General features: G+C 44.1%; 1 protein-coding gene across 1 annotated transcript; it reads left to right on the top strand.

Annotated features, from left to right (window-relative positions):
- On the top strand, nucleotides 1-17,160 carry LOC116782848 (protein spire homolog 1-like). The gene is given in 18 exon segments (XM_032679881.1): nucleotides 1-88; nucleotides 91-117; nucleotides 971-1,002; nucleotides 1,436-1,600; nucleotides 2,368-2,441; nucleotides 2,443-2,491; nucleotides 2,763-2,828; nucleotides 5,684-5,845; nucleotides 7,932-8,000; nucleotides 8,467-8,596; nucleotides 8,998-9,122; nucleotides 10,729-10,804; nucleotides 11,355-11,503; nucleotides 12,655-12,786; nucleotides 14,111-14,175; nucleotides 15,019-15,046; nucleotides 15,453-15,595; nucleotides 16,755-17,160. Coding segments are annotated over 18 exon segments (1,752 nt in total). The 3' UTR covers nucleotides 16,927-17,160.
- Nucleotides 17,161-20,666: the final 3,506 nt, after the last annotated feature.

Genomic DNA, 20,666 nt, shown 5'->3' with positions numbered 1-20,666 from the left:
ATGGAGCAGTTGGCTCAGGAGCTGAGCCCATCACTCCATTCTGTATTCATAAAAGGTTGTGGGAGTGTCTTGATCCATGCTGATGGTACTGCTCCTTCAAGGTCTACCACAAATCTGGTAAGAACATAGGTAGCTGCAGATGCCAAGGGTTGTTCCTTTAACAGGCTGAAATGGGACAAAGTAGGGAAATTTTTCTTTTCCTCTGTTTTTTTTTGGTTTGGTTTGGTTTGGTTTTTTTTCCCCTCTCCTCTCTCTGTATATTGTCATGAAGCTATTCTCCTGCCTATACTTTATTTCAGAGGACTGTAGATGAACGGTAATACAGATATATGACCTACTAATTTCTCTAGTTGTGCTCTATCGAGTCATTTGGTTCTAGGAAATAGCTGGGATAAAAGCTTTTCACCACTTACTTTATTTGAAATAAATAATCTGAAGCTTTATTATATGTCCTGCTCTGTTCATCTTCCAACCTTCATCTTCTTACTTTGTTATGGTAACTTTCCCAATGGATTTATGATTGCAGTTTCCCTTTTTCTGTCACTGTGTGTAGCCAGCAAGTGGCAACAAGTCTGTGTTATGTACGGCTTGGTGGGGCTGCTGCAGAGGACAGTGCTAGGCTAACTCTTCAGGGATTAGAGTGGATCATTAACAATAAAGACAAAGATCCCATGCCTTCCTTATGGTTAGATATCAATTAGCAGACAACAACAAAAAAAGGGGGGGGGAAACCTGCAGCAGCCATTAGTTTGGGGCTAATGCTTACAGTAAGAAGAGCATCCCATGTTGCTTTCTAGCAACATAGGATTTCCCCCAAATCTAGACCTTACTTTCCCCAAGTGGGACTGACTTTAGTCAGAGGAGTTAGAATTCCTTGTCAAAAATTCTTCCTGTTTCCCTCTCTTGAAAGGGGTTTCTAAATGCCTAAGCAGTTTTTCTTTCTCCCCCAACCCTCTTTTTTCCCTTTCAGATATTGGCAGCATTCAGCATTCAGAGGACAAGGTAGCTTGTAGCTTTACCTTCATTATGTGTGCAGATAGAATCCTGCTATAGTAAAGGCCAGCTCAGGAGATATAGATGTCTTTGGAACTATCAAGGTGCTTAAATTTGCTGTGCCCTGTGACTATTTCCCCTACAACCTGGAAAAAGAAAGCAAAATGCTCAGACTGAACTCAAGGAAAGCAATGGGACTGGGAAACAATGTGCACAGATGCTGTCTACTGTGCCCAGAGTCTTGTTGTCTTAATAACAATAACTTAGGGGTGCTAGTTCAGGCCATTTAAAAATCTTACAACAACTTAAATGGGGAGTATCTCTCATCCTGAGAGATGTGCTCAGCCCTCAGGGGCAGGATGAGGGTACATGCATGGCTGGGAATTGAGAGCTGTGACATTCTCCAGTTTGTGCTGCTTGCTTCCTTGGTCTGTGTCTGCAGCTGTTGGAATACTTGGGAGTGGTGATCTATGAAGCCCTGGACTGGGGAATTGACAGCCAGCTGGAGCGACAACTGAGTGGTCCTTTGGAGAAATTGCTGTGCCTCATGTTGAAACTGGATGATGAGCCAATGAAACCAGAAGTCACCCTGCAGGATGTTATCAAGGTTTCCTTATTCCCACTTAGTAAATGTAGCAACTTTAGAGGAGCTGATGGAACGGTGCAGTTAACCAAGGGGCAAGACAATTTCTGGGTAAAAGCTGGGTAGATTGTTGGAGAACATAGAGGGAGCATGTGGCTTTCCCATCAGAGGGAAAAGGCAATACCATCTTAGGTACTTGCAGGTGCCCATGGAAAAGAATTAAGAAGGAAGACTACACATGGCTCTCACACAGCTGTGTCTACAAAGTCCTTCTGTACATAGTCTCCAAATTCAATACCCAGAAGACTATGGATATTGAAAAAAAAGTCACTTGTCTGTAGTATTCAGTTTCTGCAAAGGCTGGAATTTCAATGGCTCAACTCAAACAGGTATTTGCCCTCAAACAGAATTTAAAGGTATGAGAAACTTCCCATCCCTCTGTCTGATCTGGGCAGGGGAAAAGAACAGGGTTAAGTGACTCCACCTGCTGTGGGTTTTTGTGCTTTGTTGGCACTGCAGGCTTCCCCTTTCAGGTACTTATTTTAAAGCACACTCTATGGAAGACAATATACATAAATTATGCAGTTACTTACATTATCATACATATAAGATTGGACATTTTGCTTCTTTGTTCCTCTATATCTGCAATAGAAAAATAATATAAAGGGGCTATGAGGAAGATGATTTTTAACCATGGATTGAGGAAACTGAATCTTGCTTTATTCCATCCTCCCATGGTAGTTTTTTTTTTTCATTTCAAGATCTCTTTTAAATAGCTGCAATTCTTTCAGGCCTGTGAGGAGCACTTGCCCAGGCCTTCTGAGGCTACCAGACATTATGAAATGACTGTAGGAATCTGTTTGCTGATATATGGAACTTCAAAAGCTTGTGACCATCATCCAAACCTCCAAAGAGGTACATTTGGGATCACCCCTTAGCTGCTATTCCCTCCACCTTCACAGACCACCAGGTTCTAAAGTAACCTTCCCACTGCACTGAAAGTGGAGCATGTAGATGAAGGTCTGTTTTCACAATGGGAATGGCTTCTGTCTCTGCACCTTTTTTACTTATTATAGCATTTTAAAAGTTTAGGTGTTTGGGGTTTGTAGGCTTTTCAGATAAACATTAGTAATTTATATTGGATAGATACTGAACAGTGCAATGACCTCATGTGCTTGCTTCTCAGCGACTGAGAAAAATGGATGTGGAAGATTTGGTGGAAAATCCCATTCAAAAGAAGAAAAACTGTGGCGTAAGGGATTTAATTTCTTCATTATGGGCATGGGTTTTTTTCTTCAGCCTTAGCTCTCTGAGGCTTCCCACTGATTCTTCTATGAAAAGTAGAGATTGAATATATTAAACTGCTTAGGTTTTTTCAGGAGCTTAAGTAGTTAACGACTTGTCTGCAAAACAAGCTGGGGAGTGAACTTGAAGTTAAACTATTCATATGTCAACCTCACGTGGACATTTATTCTACACAAATATTGTCTTTGTGGTCCAACTTAAACCACTTCTAAAAATGAAGTTGGAGGCAGTCTTGGAGTAAGTGTCCACAAGCAATTACTCAGGCTGTTTCTTTCTGCAGCTGAGCCCCAAACTCCAGCTCTTGGCGGGAACTGACACCTGCCAAAAGCAATCTGTTCCTTTCTTGTAGCTGGGACTGAAAAATCCCAGAAAACTGTTCTGTTATTGGTAGTACTGGGATGGACTATTTCACTTTACTTTGTGGGGTCTATGTTGGTTCAGGACTGGCAGGGACTGAAGGCCAGTAGTGCTGTCCATCTTTATGGCAGCTCCAGCAGCTCAAAGGGGTGAAGGGGGATGAGGCTGGAGATGTCACTATACATGGGCTCACTGCCTTTCTGGTCTTTGCATTCTGTCCTCCCATAGATCTTGGACTGTATGTTTGGGGCAGAGAAAGCAACTTAGTCTGTTCTTTTCAAGGCCCTGCAAAGTCAGAGCTCAATCAGAAACAAATAGCTCTTCCTTCAGGCTGGAGCTCTGCCCAGCATAAACAAATGCACTGTAGTCTGGAGTCTGTGGAGGCAAACAGCAAGCCCCAAGAGACTTGTGGACTCGCTCCCTTTGTCTAAATAGCACTTGCTTTGAAGCATGCTCAAACTATTCATATGAAAATGTTTGTGAAATGTGTGTTTGGGCATATTCTCAATTTTGTGATCTATTAAAATAAACTGGCAAGCTATCTCAAACCACAAACTCATCAACTGCTATAGCTCTTTTCTGCAGGGAATACATGAATAAATACAAGGGCTCTGCTGTGTGGCCTGAAGGCCAGTGTATTTGGCCTCTGCTCCTTCAGGAGACGTGAATTCTGAAAGCTGGATGCCTGTTGCAAATCCTCTGTCTCTAGTTTTCAAGTCCCTAAGCACCAGTTGATTGCATTGCTCTGAAAAACTCTTGAGTTTAAAATAACCAGGGTGCTAACTTCACTGGGATCCCACAGATCAGAGCTGATGCCTTGAGTGGTGCTAAGAAGCTAATGCTCTCTGTGGGCCACACTTTTTTTGTTGACTGCTACAAAACAGGTCTTCTGAAATGCAGACCACAGCCTGACAGCATGCAGGGTTGTACAGTTTCAGCAGAGCTTATCTGTACACGTTACAAGTTGATATTCACCTTGAAATCTAAGCAGATGAGACCTGCTAGAAACACAGCTGTCTTACTGCTCATCTGTTGAACTTAATGCAATGGATTTATGGTGTTGTAGCATTTTTGTGTTGTATTGCACAGGTGTGGGAAGTTTAGGTGGTATTTAACACTACATGGGATGGCCCAAGTAGAATAATTGCAATGATCCAGTCAGTAGGGAAAGAAAAGTATGACTGATGATGATGTCACCAACATCTGAAAAATGTTTTGGGTGTGCAAGTTGCTCTGAAATGGACAGCTGAAGACAATTCTTGTCCCAAAACTCATGTGGCAATATTACAGTACAGAAGTCTCTCTTCAGGTCATGTTTTTCAGTCAAGTGCTATAACTATATGAAATACAACTCTATAAAAGTAAAAAAAAAAAAAAGTGCTATTTCAAAACTCTCTAGTACTGATGGGTTTGCCAGAGACTTTTGTGTGTTCTCCCACACAGTATTAAATATAGCCTAGGAGATAGGGCTTGTATGTGGTCACTCTTTGATAATTCTAGTTCTCTGGAGTTGAGGTATGACTGTACCAAAGCCAGGCTAAAACAATCCAACAAAAAAATCTCTCTCCTTGAAGGCAGCCATCAGTCAGAGCTTGTATAAGACTCTTCTGATATTGCACCAAGATATCTGAAGGGATAAGTTGAGAGAAGATGCTGTAAGTGGAAAAGGGAGAGAAGTCTAAGTCAGAAACTTTGTTTTGAGGCAGTTTTCTGAAATGTTTTGCTTCCCTTTCACTGTTTATAATACAATCACTTGTTCTTACTTAATTTGCCATTGGGATCCAGATAAGCTGTTGATTTAGCACTTCCATTACAATGTTGTCTAAACATGTTATTGAGTTGATTATTTTTTTATCCTGTTTTTGTTGGGTTATACTGCATGCCTGAGCATCCTCAGATACTAATACAGGGAGAGGATGAGCAGATGTCAGTTTTTAGCTTGTGTCTCCAGGCTGAGACTGCTAATGTATGCTTCTGTGAAGTATGAGATCCCTTGTTTGTGGACACTTCAACCCTTGTTTTCTGAAAATTTAGAGGATTTTAATGGTGAGATTTGGGATTTCATTCGCAGTGTTTCCTAGGATTCAATAATGTGAAAACACTGGCACCTGGAGTGCTTGCAGAAAGAAAATGTGTCTTGCTACCTGGCAGCAAAAGCTGTGTTTTGCTGAAGTACATTCATAAAGTTAATGACAAAATTTGGGAATGAGCCTGGTGAGCCAGCTCCTGGTTTCCTCATTGTAAATTAATCTCTGCAAAGAGAAGCAATTCTCTGCTCTGGTACTGTACCCTGCTCTGAAAGTGAGTAGAAGCAGGTATTAAGGACACAACTGTGCATTTCTGAATAACTTCAGTTTCTAAGTGTGCCCTGTTACGTGGAGGGAGGGGATGCTGCTCAGTGTGTTCTAGCCAGCTATTGACTTGGCCCTTCCTGGTTTCTCCGAGGCATCCCTGTGGCCCAGTGTCATCAGTGAACTGCAGGCTGGCGTGAGGCTGCACAAGGCCAGCGAGCGACCACAGCGTTGTGTGCCTCCGAAAGAACGGATCCGCTCTCCCTTTGAATTGCTTTTGGATGATATTCAGCACAAGAGGTACACCCTACGGAAGGTGAGTGACTTGGAAAACATCTGCTCTACTTCATGTCTAAGCAGTGTGTGTTGAGACGTCTTCTCCAAAAGCTTGTCTTTCTCAAGGGCACTTTGAAGTCCAGAAGTGTCTGGGTATCCCTCTCAGTTGCAACTCAACATTAGATCACCCTGTTTTTCTACCCAAGTGCTTCATTTCCAGTAATTTTTTAAGTCAGCAGTAGTCACAGTTTCATGAAGCTGAATAGTAAACCTCTTCTCCCTCCAGGGGTCAGCCACTCCTTTCCCTGGAGCAGTTATGCTGCCCCGCACACAACAGTTTCATGGAACAGATTCTTGCCTGCTTCTGCTTTCCACCTTGGACACTCATGTCCTTCCAGGCTCCTTAAGCTGAGCTATGCTTGGCAGCATCTCTTACTAGTTTCCTCGCCTTCCCAGATGCTCCAGATGTTCCGGGTGTATGCAAAAGCAGTTTTGAGACAATCCTTTGCTCAGTCTCAGGCAGAGGCCTCTAGGCAGTGTACTTGAGCTACTGCAGGAGTTTAGTCAGGGTAAAAAAAGTTAAGGCCCTCCCAGGGCCAGATCCTGTTCTGACTCAAGTGGCAGTGACTTCCAACTTCACCACTTGGTTGGTGAAGATGACCAGATACAAGAATGTCTGGGGTGTCTCTAAAGGCTTGAGATACTCTTTGCTTGCTGCAGCTTGATCTGGGAATGATGAGCAGATCTAAAACATTGGCATAAGGCTTTGTGGCATTGGCATGCTTTGCAAACAGACGTCTTGGCAGAAGATGAGACACAACTCTTCTTGTAATAAAACCCAGTATTACAAAAAGTGAAAACTTTGCCTACCACACTAGACATCAGCTTTTTTTCCTCTTTGTTTGTGCTGCTGGAGTGCAGCAGGTTTATAAGCTTCAGCTAAACCATGCACCTCCCTAAAGCCCCAGCTCTTGCTTGGCTTGACTGTGGTTCCAGCCTCCAGGTAAGGCTATGTCATTTCTTTGGAGATAATATCTTTATTGATATATAAATGAATAGTAGTATAAAGGAGACAGTGCATCATAACTATTTGTGTTCCTTGCAATGTACTGTATATCAGTGCACTGTGCAGTACAGAACCATAACTCAAGGTGGCAGGATGATCTGGGACTTGATTTTCTCTTTTTTTCTTCTTTTAAAAAAACAAAACAAAAACCAACAAAACCCCCCACACTTTTCTTTTTGAGGAGAAGCACAAATATGTTTGAAGAGTAGTAGACAGAAATGCTCAAAGAAAGCAGAGTGCACGGGTCTTTGTGAAGGCTCTTAAACTAGGATTTCCCCATCTGCAAAGCTATTTTAAAGCTTCTCTAGCAAACAGTGGTCTAATTTGCAAATGAATGAAAGCACAGCTAGTGTGGGAAGCTGTAGTGTTGTTCTACCTGCACTCTCACATGTTCTGAAGTTGTACACACAGGCACCATAACCTCAAAATAACAATACGTGAACAAGGCAGCTAAAGACATGTGTGTACAATTGACTTTTTTGTCAGTTCTCCCCTATGCAGCTAGCACAGCGCTTGATGCCTCACATGAATATCTGTCCTGCAATTCTATCTTGCTATTGTTCCTAGTTTATGTAGGGCTGTAAGCCAGTCTCTGAGACTCTAGCTTACGCATACAGCTGCCTGCTGCTGCAGTTTTTGTTGCAGTTCTGTTAACCCGTTCAATTGCTCTCCTCCCTGGAGCTGAGTTCTCACTGACGAACAGGATGTGACGATGGTGCTTATCAGGATCACTCCTGACATCAAAATCTGAATACAGTGTTTTCCAGCATCTTCATGAGCAGTTCATGAGCTGCTAGGGCTGGAAGCCTCTAAGGGCTGTGCAGCACTTCTGATTACCTCTAGCTTACCATTGGCAAATCTGTCTCCACTGAGAACCCACATAAGTAAATCTCATCATTCTACACTTCCCAACTCATTTTTTTTATGCCATCCCCACCTCCCCCATTGCCAAATCCTGGATTGCACTGTTCAGTGTGCCACTGAATGGCAGGGTGTACCAGGAGGAAGGAACTATCGTAGAAAAAACCCTATTTCTTAAGCATCGTTTTTCCTCTTTCAGGTGATCGTTGAGCAAAAACACAAGGACCCCAAAGTTGATGTAGCTGCTCCCAAGCCTCATCTAAAGCTGGTAGGTGACCTGGTGCTGCATCTGATGATAGCAAAAAAAGGTAATTCTGGGGTGACAGTACAGCTTCAAGGAACATAGAGGTAATACCTTAGCTACTGGTTTGTGTTTGGGAGGGGGATATATTAACTTCTGAGCAGATCCTCCTGCCAAAACTGGGACCTAGGAAAATGGGAGTTGACATCTTCACAGGAGAAAGATGGTCAGTCTCCTTACTTCTTCCACTGCTTCTTTCATTTGGAACATTTTGTGGTTCTGAAAGAACTTCTGAAGTTCTCAATTTCAAATTTGAGAGTCACCAAAGTATTCTGCTATGCCCAGTGCTGGAGGGTGTCTCACATGCAGGGCCCAGTGCCCTCTTGAGTGACAGGCACTTGTAAAACAATGCCATTGCTGATGGATTTTTCTGTCACCACTGGTCTCCTTGCTCTATGCAGTGGCTCTTTGTGGTGCTGTGCTTTGCCTGCAGGTGTTGGAGAGGCAGCTGAAAGAGTGTGTGCCATGTGAGACCAGCTGGCATGAACGGTCCATGGTAGAAATAAAACAACCACAGAAGCTTCAGTCAGCAGCAGCACAGGAAAAAGGGAGCAGGCCCAAAGGTACCTGCTCCAAAATAGTGGCTGGCCTTTGAAATGAAAGCCCATTTATTTTTTCAAGAACATTTATAATGCAAAGGGGGTGGCAATGCAAATTTTGTGTTAGAGGTGGTTTGGCATAAGAATAGTTATTTCTAGAAAATCTGTCTGTGGCTTATTAAGACTCAAAAGATGGTTCAACTTACCCATTTTTTTATGGATGTTCAAAATTGTCCACTAAGTGAGAGGGCAGAATTTTGACCATCACCTAACACTAAAAGTTTATGTAACTATCATGAAAAAGTCTGGCCTAATCTCACATTCTGATTTATGGGTATCAAATTTGTAATTTTCTTGTCCCAGCACAATATGTCATTTAGTTAGTCTGTGTGTATGGGGGTTTTTGTTCTCCCTCTCCCCTGCAGAAATGCTTTTGACACCAAATACAGCCTTGAACTCTCCAAGTGACAGTTTTTTAACTCTCCAAGATGCCAGTACTGAGTTTAAAGATGTCAGCACTAAAACACAGCAGCTGGGACCAGGAGTTCAGGTAAGGCTTTAAGTGAAAGGTCTGTGGAGAGGCATTAGATCTGCAAACAAACACATAACCTGGAAGGCCAGGTACAAATCCTAGTGTAGGAAATCTTGTGTCAAAAGTGAACAAATGTGGTACTGTTGGGTTCATTGAAGTTCTTTTCTCTACAGAAGCACATATCATATTCAGACAGTTCTCTTTGTGGCATGACTGCAGTCTATAGGTACAGCGTATAGGATCCCTTCTCTCTGACCAGTGCTAGGACCTGAGGAACTGGCCTGAAGTTGTGTCAGTGGAGGTTTAGGTTAGATAATAGGAAAATGTTTTTCACCCAGAGGGTGGTTGGTCACTGGAACAGGCTCCCCAGAGAAGTGGTCACAGCACCAAGCCTGACAGAGTTCAAGAAGTGTTTGGACAAGAGTGTAATTCTTGGGATGGTCCTGTGCTGGTCTAAGAGTTGGACTTTTCTTGTGGGTACCTTTCAGCTCAGGATAGTCTATGATTCTATAGAACCAAGGCCTGCTCTGGTCTCTTAAAACTAGATCCTGCAGAAGTTGTAATATGCATGGGAATCTGGCCAATCTTACAGTGAGGCATTTAATGCTAGGGGTATTGATGTATTTTGGTTTCACATGGTATGTGAGCTCATGGAAGGAAAACTTAATTATTTTTAAGAAGCAACTTGATTGGTGAATTCCCACTCTTCTGTCTGTGGAGTTATTTTGGGAGCACCACTCCTTAATAAACCAAGATGTCTTTGGGTTCTTTTACTCCTGGCTCAATCATGAAAAGCTTGACTTACTCGGTTCTGGGATTCAGTCTGAGCATATTCAGAAATTCTGTGGAACAGAATTTAAGCCCTAAAACATCATGTCTAGCACAGATGCTCTGGCATACAAACAGGAATCTGTTTTCTGTAAATATTTCTGTCTGAAATGCAGTTGCTTAACTGACGAAAGCGGATATGAATTAATAAAAGCAGAAAATCCCAACTATATTTGCCCCCATCTGTGCTACTTGGAGGAATGTTCAGCATACAAGAACCCTGTAGTTGATGTATTACTGCTAAACTAGAAGGACCTTCATATGGAGACTAATATAATCAAATTTGTTTTCTGCTTTTCTAGAGAAGGTAGAAACAATGCTGTTGAGATACAGCACTGGGTTTGAGTTGGGTTAGCGAGTTGGGTTGGTCATAGTCTCTTGAACTGTTCTCCAATGTTGCTGTGTGTCAGCTGGAGCCAAGAATATGGTTCCAATGTACTCCATGGGTTGCTTAGGGAAGATTTTGCAAAGTTGGTTCCTGAACCGATGAAACTTTCATATTAGTATCCACATTGAACTTGGGAGAGAGAGAGCAGATGAATTGGAAATTTCACGAACTTGGCTGGAGCTTCCTGATTGTGGAGTGCAGAGGAGGGTTAACTTTATATTCCAAGAAGTAATAGAAAGTTCCTAAATGTACTCCATTGATTTCTTTCTTTGCTTCACTTTCGAGTGGAGCCCTGAACATTTCTGCTCAGTCCTGGGTATCCTGGTTTTGTTTAGCAGCAGTACTTCTGCTGAAGTGGGCTTAGTGTCTTGCTTGCAGCTTATGAACATCCTGTCCTCTGATCTACAGGAAACCACTCCCAAGCTGCCTGACAGCGCCTGCCTTTCCTCCAGCAGGTCATCGCTAGTATCCTACAACAGCACAGGTCAGTGTACTTCCAGCTGCATGTCCAAACCAGGTGACAAAGTACAGTCAGTGGCCTGCTGAGTTCCCAAAGCCTTAGGTTGGGCTCACTGTACACTTTCTTTTCACTCTGATCACTTGGAGTTACTTTACAAGAAGAGCTCCAACACTAAGTAATGAGTCTGGGGAGGTGCCCTTAGAAAACCATTTCTCTGCAGTTGACTAAAGCCTGTGAAGTTCCTGCAGCTTCAAAACAATGATACCATGTCCCCAAAGGCCTAACTGGAATTTGCAGTAAAAGCTAAATGAATGTTTTGAATATTGAAGTAGAAAGTGCACCACTTGATTTCATTAAACTAAGTGGTGTTAATGAAGCCTCATCACTGCCTACTGACAAGCATAATTACTGTAACCTCTGCTTTTTGTGATCTGAGCAGATGGGGTGAAGGAGGAGAGACCTAAGCCTTGCAACCTTCAGAGGGCAGTGTAGTGCTCTTGAGTGTTTTTTGGGGTGAATACTTAAAAGCTGCCAGTTAGTTTTCTGCACCCTAAAACTCTCTCTTCCTATCCAGGTCTCACTGCAAATTCCCTGTGTCCCCCATGTCCACCCACACTAGGAGACATCAAACCCAAGAGTTTCCTGAATACTGGCCAACAGCAGCCGCCTCCTTACAGAAGAAGGTCCAAATCTTTAGAGACAGGCCTTCAAAGCAAGGAACTTGTAAGTCCAACATGTGAGCAAGCAGCCCTGGTCTGATAGATCTTGTAATGACTAGAGTTTGCACCTTGATCCTCATGTAAGCGCTAAGCATGCTCTGTGGTTTTTATCTTGGGACATGTTGTATACTGATCTGAAATGGGTATATTGTTCTCTCACTGGAGACAGCTTATGAGGGGACTGGATGCTGCAGTGTCCTTGCAGTGCCTTCCCAGTTTGAATGATATGAAATAGTTGTTTCTCATACAAGAAGAAAAAAATACCTCTGTATTACTTGAAAATGTCCATCAAGACTTCCTCAAGCAGACTGTAGTTGACAGTAGGACTGTCCTGCTTTCTCCATCTCCCCTCATTCTTTCTAGATTCTGATATGTTCACAAGTGTCCCTCAAGCTGCAGTAAAGGGATCAAGCAGTTGACAAACTGTAGATAGCACAGCATTGGTGACTTCTAAATATATCATGTATGCAGTACTGAAGTCATCAGGCTCTGCATGATGGTAGTGAGAGAAATGCTGGGGTTTGTGTGCTTCTGTGCAACTTTCTGAATTATGGCCTTGTCCTGTTTTGCCCTGACAAGGTGTGCTGTGCCCTTGCACAGCATCTCTCTCTGCCTGACCTTGGCAAGTCTCTAAACTGACCTGAGGACTCTGAGACCTCTTTGTTTAGCAGTGGGCTGGGGGATGCAGGTGGGTTGGGTTCCCCAGGTCTCTCCTGGTAGACCACCAAACTATAGTTGCCATGTGTGTGGGGCCAGTGATTCCTGGGAAAGAGAAGGCAAGACAGTGCTGTGCTGTGGAAAGGGATCTTGTACTCAGGAGGGGCCAGGGTGGCATCTGTTCTGTGGTCTGTTCCAAAGGGTAAAATTCCCCGAAGACTGGCTCTGGAGATGGTATTAGCTGCTGTGGGGACCAATGGATCTGCTTCCTTTATGAGGTGTCAGGAACCTGCTTGAAAACTATAGCAATCACTAAACCCCCTGTAGTAGTTTCTCCACTAGCATCATCAAACAGTCAACCGATATTCCCCATCACAGGCAAAACTGGGTTTTGGAGACAAATGCTCCTCAGCCTTTGGGACCCAGTTTTGAGGATAACCTCCCCAAATAGCTGCTTTCTTCAGCTTTCTCCAATGCTTAACTTCTGCCTTTCAACAGGACTGTCTCTCTCCTACCAAGTGGCCATCACCAACCATTGCTGAGCTGATTGGAACCAGATATTCAGAGATGGTGCTGAAAGGGCAAGACTTCTTCCAAAGAGGTGGTGATGGTGTCTTTCTAAGAGCAAAGGTATGTTTCCTCTTCTTCTCTTTGTGCTATCCTTGGTTTTTCAAAAGCTATCTGGTTTCATAACCCTCAGTGCTGAACTGCTGAGGTGCCCTTTGCCTCAACTTATCCTGTTCATAACAGCTGATCTGAGTTTGGTCCTAGGCTGGAAACAGTTTTTAGTACTTGTGCAGTGATGGCTTTTAATCCAGTTTAAACTCTGTAAATTACTTAGAAAGTAACCCAGCCTTTGCTTTTTACTTCTTGTCTGTGATTTCCATGCTAGGAGAGCTGACTGCCGTGACTGTTGGTGAGTTCTGAAATCCTGAAGTAAATAGTTGGGATTTGGTACTGCTAAAGAGTGAAACTGAGGCTCCCACACCCGAGTTGACCTAACGCAAACCACCTTGCTGAGCGGACTCAAAGGTCAGGGAGATGAGAGGGGCAGAGAATGACCTGCAGCACAGGACTGTTGGCTGTTCACATTTCTTGACTACTGCCTTACTCACTGAGTCTCCTTTAGAGGGGGTGTTGCAGCCCTTCAGAACAGATGTCCTGAGTACAAGCCCTTTGCAACACAGATGTGAGGAAGTCTGTGCTACTGGGCTTATGGGTCAGCTTCTTGCCCTCATTTATTTAGCAGTACAGACAGAGTCAAAGGGTTCTACTAGCAAAGCTATGCTACTTCCACAGTCTGTCTGATGCTCCTGAGACTGAATTCTTGTTTTTATCTCACCTTACCGACCTTGCTTTAACTTGCCTGTTCTATGCGTATTCAAAAATGGCTCTTATCCCCTTTGTGTTCTTGCTGCTGAAGTTTTTTTAGCTTTCTCAAGCTCTATTTCTCAAGATAATATCACTTCTGACTGCCAGCTGTGTATGAATGTGCTCTTTTTTATAAAGTTCAAGCGACTCATCAGCTTCCTTATGACTCATTTTTTGCTTCAGGATTGAATTCAAATTTGCCCTGATTTAATCTCTTTGGGATTGCTGCAGTCTACCTCAAAGAATGTCTCTCTTCTTCCCTCTCTCTTAACTAGCTACTGTTACACTCTTACACAATACAGCTATTGTTTGCTCCAGAGCCTTTTTTTAAACTCCTGTTGTCTGGCAGCTGCCCCAAACCTCTGCATCATAAAAACACTGGCCTACAAGTAAGAATTTTTTTTTTGCCTTTTTAGCTTTTAATTCCTGTGTCTTTGCTATCCTTTATTCGACCTCTGTTATTGTATATGGATCTAAAGCCTTTAGAAGGTTGGTTTATATGCTTGCTCTTTGACAGGCAGTGGATACTGTTGGTACAAAGATATTTCCCTTTTGCATTCACAAATAACTTTCCTTTCCACAGATCTGTTTCAGCTGCCATAAGCAGATGTTTCTTAAGTGGCCTTACAACTGTTACCTCTGCAGCAGGTGAGCTGGTACAAAAGGGGTGAATGAGGAGGGAGAAAAGAGTGAAAGAATAATGCTGAAAATACCCAGTATTCAAAGACTTGTAGTACTGGATAGGAACAGGTTGCTGAGCCCTTCAGTTTTGTCTTATTGCACAAGCCAGGCTGAAGTGTCTACAGCTGCAGAGGATGTGGAAAAATTTGTCTCTGAAGTCGTATCTCAGTTTTAATTCTTAGTATTAAGCTAGCAATAACCAAATTTACTGTGCCAGTATTAAATTCAATTTCTCTGAGATCACTCTGAATTTTGCTCTAAAGATTGGATTTAACTTCAGACAAGGGCTTGAACAGGTTCTGGGAAAGGGTCTTCACCAGAATCTTCTCTTGAGGACTGAAAAGGAGAACTCCAGACCTTGTGACTGGGGAAGGAGTTGGACCTACTTGTATCCGCTTAGTTGTCAGAAACTTTCTGTTCATGGAAGAGGGAGAGAGATACTTCAGGCTCATTAAGGCTCACTTAAATCTATTTGAAGCAGGGGTGAAGCACTGAATTGATTACAAGCAGCAAGTAAACAACCACTGGAAATTGAGCAACTGTCTGGTGGTAGTGCTGGGTGAATTTTAATGAGGATTTGCAGAGAAAGCCTTGAAGCTATGGATGCTGACACATTTCAGATGAATTAAACAACCATAAATAGGAGAGCTGGCAAACTGAATGGGGGAGTTCTAAGCTTGCTTACTTTGCCATCAAGGAATTCTGCCACAATCACAAATTCTGACTTACTTGGGAAAGTCACCTTTAGCTGCCATATTAGTATCTGCTGAGCTTTACTCAAATGATAATGCTGGGAACTTTTTCTTTCAGTGTTGTCTGCTGTGACTGCTGCATCAAGGCAAGTCTAGTCTGTACAACAGCATATGGGTTTTTTACATTTTCTGTTTTCCCAATGCCTCACGTAGTCATAGGAAGCTTTCCTTCATCCCACTGATACCTCAAATCTTCCCTCTACCTTGTTTCTAAGAAAACAGAAGAGGGAACATTATGAGGTGCAAAAGCAGCAAGGGTGCTGCAGGCATCTCTTGTCATACTCAGCTAAAACAACTCTGGTGCCTCTTTCATCCTGTGTAAAGTGGTTGGGATTACACTGTGATCTATTTATACAAGGGTCAGAAAGTTCAATGCATTAACGTCTACCTTTTAAGTGCACTAATAAATCAATTGCATGCCATGCAAATTCTCCTGCTAAGCAGGAGGATGTGTTTCCCTGGGAACTCAGGTGACTTGCGTTGTGATTCTAGATGTCGATGCCCTTCAGAACGTGTGTACATCTTCCACTTCACTTCCTAAAACTTTTGAGACTCTCCAGAAAGGATGACCCAGCTACTGAAGAGCAGAAGAGCTCAGAGTTGCTACATGAAATAGAGCACGGGCAGTATTTTGGGTAAGCTGGGACAGGGATGTTCTGGTTTTACCTTGAAAGATGTTACCAGTTACTTATGCAAATCTACAAACATGCAGACAGCAGTATGTAGTAGTAGGTTGGTCAGCTGAATGTTCTGCTGAATGACTGATTTAGTCCCTGGTCTAACTGGTGTATAGTTCTCTGGAAGTATTGTGGATTTTAGATAACCAAAAGGGAGGATGTGAAGGTGCTCTGAAGTAGATTTTCCTGTCTAACTGTTAGGTTTTGGATGTGGATTTAGAAGTGTCCACAGTAGCCCAGACATGGAAAGTCCTTTGCAATAGTTTCAACTGTATGAGGATTTCCAGACTGCATTACATTCTATCCCCCACAGTTGGAGGTCTGTCACTACAACCCAGGCGTAGCCCCTTTATACCTACAAATCAAATATGCTAATTGTCTTAAGCATAACTGACTGAAGAGTAATGCCACAAATGGTTTCTCATTTTCCCTCCACACATATAGACACCCTTTCTTTTTTGTCCCCAGAAAACGAACTATTCCAAAGAGAGCTTTTGATAGTTCTGAGTGGAAAAGACAGACCATGTGTGTATAAGTGCAATATCTAAGACTGAAAACATACATTATCTCTTCTCTATGTTCTCGTCTTCCCAAAACAGTTAAGTGGAGGAACTGGTGTCTTTTTTTTTTTTCCTTTCTTCTCTGAAACCATTCTTCAGTGTAGCCAGAATAAAGTCACAGCAGTTTCTGGTTCAAAGGCTTGTACCTCAGTTGCCAAAAAGCAGGGGTAGTGTTCACTATTGAAGTTGACTGCATGGGGCAGGCAGTGGTTTGGTCTGTCTTACAGTGCAGGTGCTGTAGAAGAGGTCTGAGAGGCTGCATTGCTGTCATACTTCAGGATGGCAAAAAAAAATCCTGCTGCATGAGGATGCAGCCACAACCTTGAAACAGACATAGTCATTAGCCCTTTGACATACTGACGATAGAGAGAAAGTGTCGGTAAATGAAAGTGTTCTGGTGCTTAGTAGCCTTCCTAAGTGGTGCTGACGGCTCTTTTGAACTCATGCAGTTACCTAAATCACTTAGCAGCCTGGGGGGAAAGGTGGAAGAGCACGATGCCCTCTAACAGAAACCTAGGTCAGCTTTCCTGCTTTTGTTTTTCCCTCTCCCTCTCCAGTGTACCCGTTATTTTGGAGCCACGTTGCCTAGCACGGCCTCTGTGCTGTTACACAGGGGCCATGGCAGACTGGCTGACTGCAGACATCTGTACCCACTGTGAGCAGTACCTGATGAATGTGGCTTCCTGTCAGCAGCAAAGCATCCCTCCCAGAAGAACTTCCTGGGCTTGATCCAAACTGCAATAACTATATCATATATTTCTCCTGTCACTTGTTCTGTACCTGAAATAAATGAAACAGCTTTATGCACATATTGACATAAAGGCCTGATTAGAAGACCTCCCTGCTAGTCAGTCTAAGCAGGAAGCACAGTTAGTATTTCTGTATTGTGAAGTATTCTAAAGCTTTGTGGGTTTTGGAGCTGTTTTGATTCTTTTTATGTTTCTTTGAGGAAAATAAACGTTGAAGCACTATCACGTCTCTAGCATTTTCTTCTTTGCACCTGCAGTTGCCATTGTTCCGTGGCACTGTTTGCATTCATTGCTGAGCAGGCTTCACCCAATGTAATGAGTACAGGGAAACTTTTAACCTAAACCCCCATTCCTGAGAGGGTTGGAAAGTGGAACTCTCAGTTATGTGACCACATCACCATGCATTTTGCAAGTGCTCCTTCCTTATAACTCACTAAACAGCACTTAAAGCTCACTGCTTTGATGCATGTAACACCACAGTGATGGCTGCCAGGCTTTAGGAAGCAGATTTGATTTAAGAAGCTTGATTTGGTTTTTGTCTGTGCACAATCATCCTTTGGCACCAGAGCTTCCTGGTGTGTGTCACTACTATATCTCAATGCCATCATCACCTGAGGAGTAGATGTTTTTTCTTGAAAGATTCTTCTCTTTGTATTGGCTTTAAGCTTTACTCTAAGGTGAACTGGGCTGTTGCAATGTATATGAAAAATAAAGAATGTTTTAGTAGATTTTTTTGTGTGTTAAAACCAGAAATGAGATATTTGATAGTACATGTATTTCTCCCCAGGAATTGCCTGTATGGAAGGGATGTAGGACCTAAATGGAGTTTGCTTTGATTAGTTTCGCAGTGTTGAAGGATACAATGGACTTGTAGCTGGAATGAGTCATGCTGAAGAAAATAATGTCTAGGGAGGGCCAGTTCTTCTAGATAGAGTAGAAGGGAAGAAAGACATGTTTAAGCTGAGCCTAACTAAGGTCTGCATCCAAACTGCCAGGAGGGTCAATACCTCCAGCTGACTTGCACTGGCCTGACTCTGCTTCCTCCAAACTGCCTGTCTGCAAGCTGATGCCACTTGCAAGTTTGGGCAAGCTCTGCAAGTAAATGAATGTGGAGAAGCTGGAGCTTGTGCTTCCTTTTGGAGCAAGTTCAAGTGCTCCTCTTCCTTCAGTCAATTAGGAGGGATGCAGCCTGCCTGCCCAGGTCCTCTCCTGTATGTGCTGCTGGGAGGCACATCCATATCAGGCAGGTGGGCTCCTTGCAGCCTTCAGGGAATGGCAGCCAAGCCACAGGTGCGCTTGCTGGCAAGATGGGCACAGTGTGGGCCCAGGGGCATGAGGTGCTCTTGGACACTTGCTGAGTGGAGTAGTTTAGGTAAAGCTAGAAATGAGCTGAGATCAGCCTGTTTTGATTAATGTGTAAGCCCAAAATGCTGCTCAGAACCTGAGTGTAGCAGCATGGAGAGTAGTCTGTATGGCACTGAGGTAGATTTCACTTTATCTGGAGAGCAAACGTAGTTCTACGTTCTGTCTCTTGCACATCTGCTGTGGTGTGACGTGGGCTTGTTTTATTGCGTTTCCCTTTTCCTACCTTGTGACCATGACAGGGGTGAGGCAATGCCCTCACTTGCAGAACAGACAGGCAAAAAGGTAGGGGTGGGTGGATGCTAAGGGATAGCCTGACTTTCTCTGCTTCTCCCTGATCTAGCAATCTCATGGGATAACCCATGTTCCCATCATTCCTCTCAACTACATCGGTTGCATTGACCGCTGGGCAGGCTAGCAAAACCTCTGTCCCCTGTACAGGGGTGACATCTTCAACCCTGGTGAGCAGCCATTGTTCCTGATCATGGCAAGTCATGAAAGTTGGCAGGGGCAGACTTACTAGAAAAGTACACCTGTTTAAATACAGCCAAAAGAGTCTTTCCTTTCCCTGGCTGAGGAGAGCCTTTAGGCGGAAAGAGAGAAAAGGCCTTATCTGGGAGCCAAAGAATGCAGAGTGGAGCAGGTACAGGCACAAGACAGGCAGCCTGAAGCAAGGGTGCAGAGAGGGAGGCTCCTGTGTGGAACAGATCTGGGACAAAGCCTTGAAGGCACCGAGAGCAGCGCTTTCCAGGGATGTAGAAGGGATTGTGCAAAATGTGTTCTTTCCAGACCCCCTAAAAGGTGGTGGTTTGGAAGAAAGCCTTCCCTCTGCAAGCACACGGCAGGATTGGATCTGGTTTTTTAGCTCATTCCTCTCTCATATGGACCAGAGCCTTCACGGCTTGATGTTAACCCTCTAAGCGAGCTTGCTCCAATTTTGTTTCCCCGTGGGGTCAGCTCTGTGTCGGTGGTGTGCTGGGGTCAGCCCTGTGCCGGTGTCTGGGGTCAGCCCTGTGCCGGTGTCTGGGGTCGGCCCTTTGCCGGTGTCTGGGGTCAGCCCTGTGCCGGTATCTGGGGTCAGCCCTGTGCTGGTGTCTGGGGTCAGCCCTGTGCCGGTATCTGAGGTCGGCCCTGTGCCGGTATCTGAGGTCAGCCCTGTGCCGGTATCTGAGGTCAGCCCTGTGCCGGTATCTGAGGTCGGCCCTGTGCCGGTATCTGAGGTCAGCCCTGTGCCGGTATCTGAGGTCGGCCCTGTGCCGGTGTCCCCGAAGGGCGGGCGGGGCCGGGCCAAGCCCGCCCCGCCAGGGGGCAGCCGCGGGCCGCGCTGCCCGGGGCCGGGGGCCGCAAAATCAGGGACATCTCAAAAATAGGAAATATTTTTTACCGCCCGCTTTTCTTTTTTTTTTTTTTTCTTTTTGTCGGTCCCGCGGCGCTCCCCCAAACCCTTGTCCTGGAAATGTCCCAGTGGGCATTTCCCACTGGCAGAGAGGGCCTGGGTAATGGGCAGTGGGGAGGTGAGAGTGAGGGGAAGGTGGGGGCACACGGGCCAAGGACATCTGGGACAGAGGCACAGGAACACAAAAAGGAGGTTTTAGCTGGAGGGGAGAGGCAGCACAGGCGTGACTGCAGTAATGTCATGTGGCTGTCAGAGTAGTTTGGTGTTTGCTGCTTGAAGCCACCTGGGAAAACATGCTCCAGTAGAATCATAGAATGGCTTGGATTGGAAAGGACCTTAAAGATCATCTATCTCCAACCTCCCTGCAGTGGGCAGGGACACCTTCCACTAGAGCAAGCTGCTCAAAGCCCCATCCAGCCTAGCCTTGAACACTTCCAGAAAGAGGTACAAACCCACTTGAATAATGTCACCCAGCGCACCACTGCCAGCACCTTCTTATTCAGATGAAAGGTGGATTTTGAGTGGGGTTTCACCCTACATCTGATCCAGTTCGGCATAATTATTTTTGTTTCTTTTGTTATAAAGGATAAACATAAGGACTTCATATTTTACATATGAAATAAAGCCATAGATGTAGTGTTGGGCAGGATCGGATTTAAAAGCAGGATTAGATTTAAAAACTGTGTGGGCAAATTGGGGAAATGGTCTGGAAGAAACAGGAGGCAGCTGAATAAGGAAAAAGTGGAAGGTCGCACACTTGAGCAACAATATGAACTCCCAGAGTACAGAGGAGGGAGTGATGGGTTAAGTAGCAATTCTTCAGAAAAAGGATCAAAAGCTGAATGCAAGTCAGCTATGTCATGGTGTTGAGGTGATGGAAAATAAGTTGAGGGTAGATGTGGCGTAATTGGATCCAGCCCAGTAGAGAGCAGGGAGAGCAAGCGGAAGTGGAGAAACCATTA

The sequence above is a fragment of the Chiroxiphia lanceolata genome, chromosome 2 (assembly GCF_009829145.1).
Source record: "Chiroxiphia lanceolata isolate bChiLan1 chromosome 2, bChiLan1.pri, whole genome shotgun sequence".
NCBI classification, from domain to species: Eukaryota; Metazoa; Chordata; class Aves; order Passeriformes; family Pipridae; genus Chiroxiphia; species Chiroxiphia lanceolata.
Note: the sequence above shows the minus strand (reverse complement) of the source record. Positions and strands in the feature narration are given on the sequence as shown.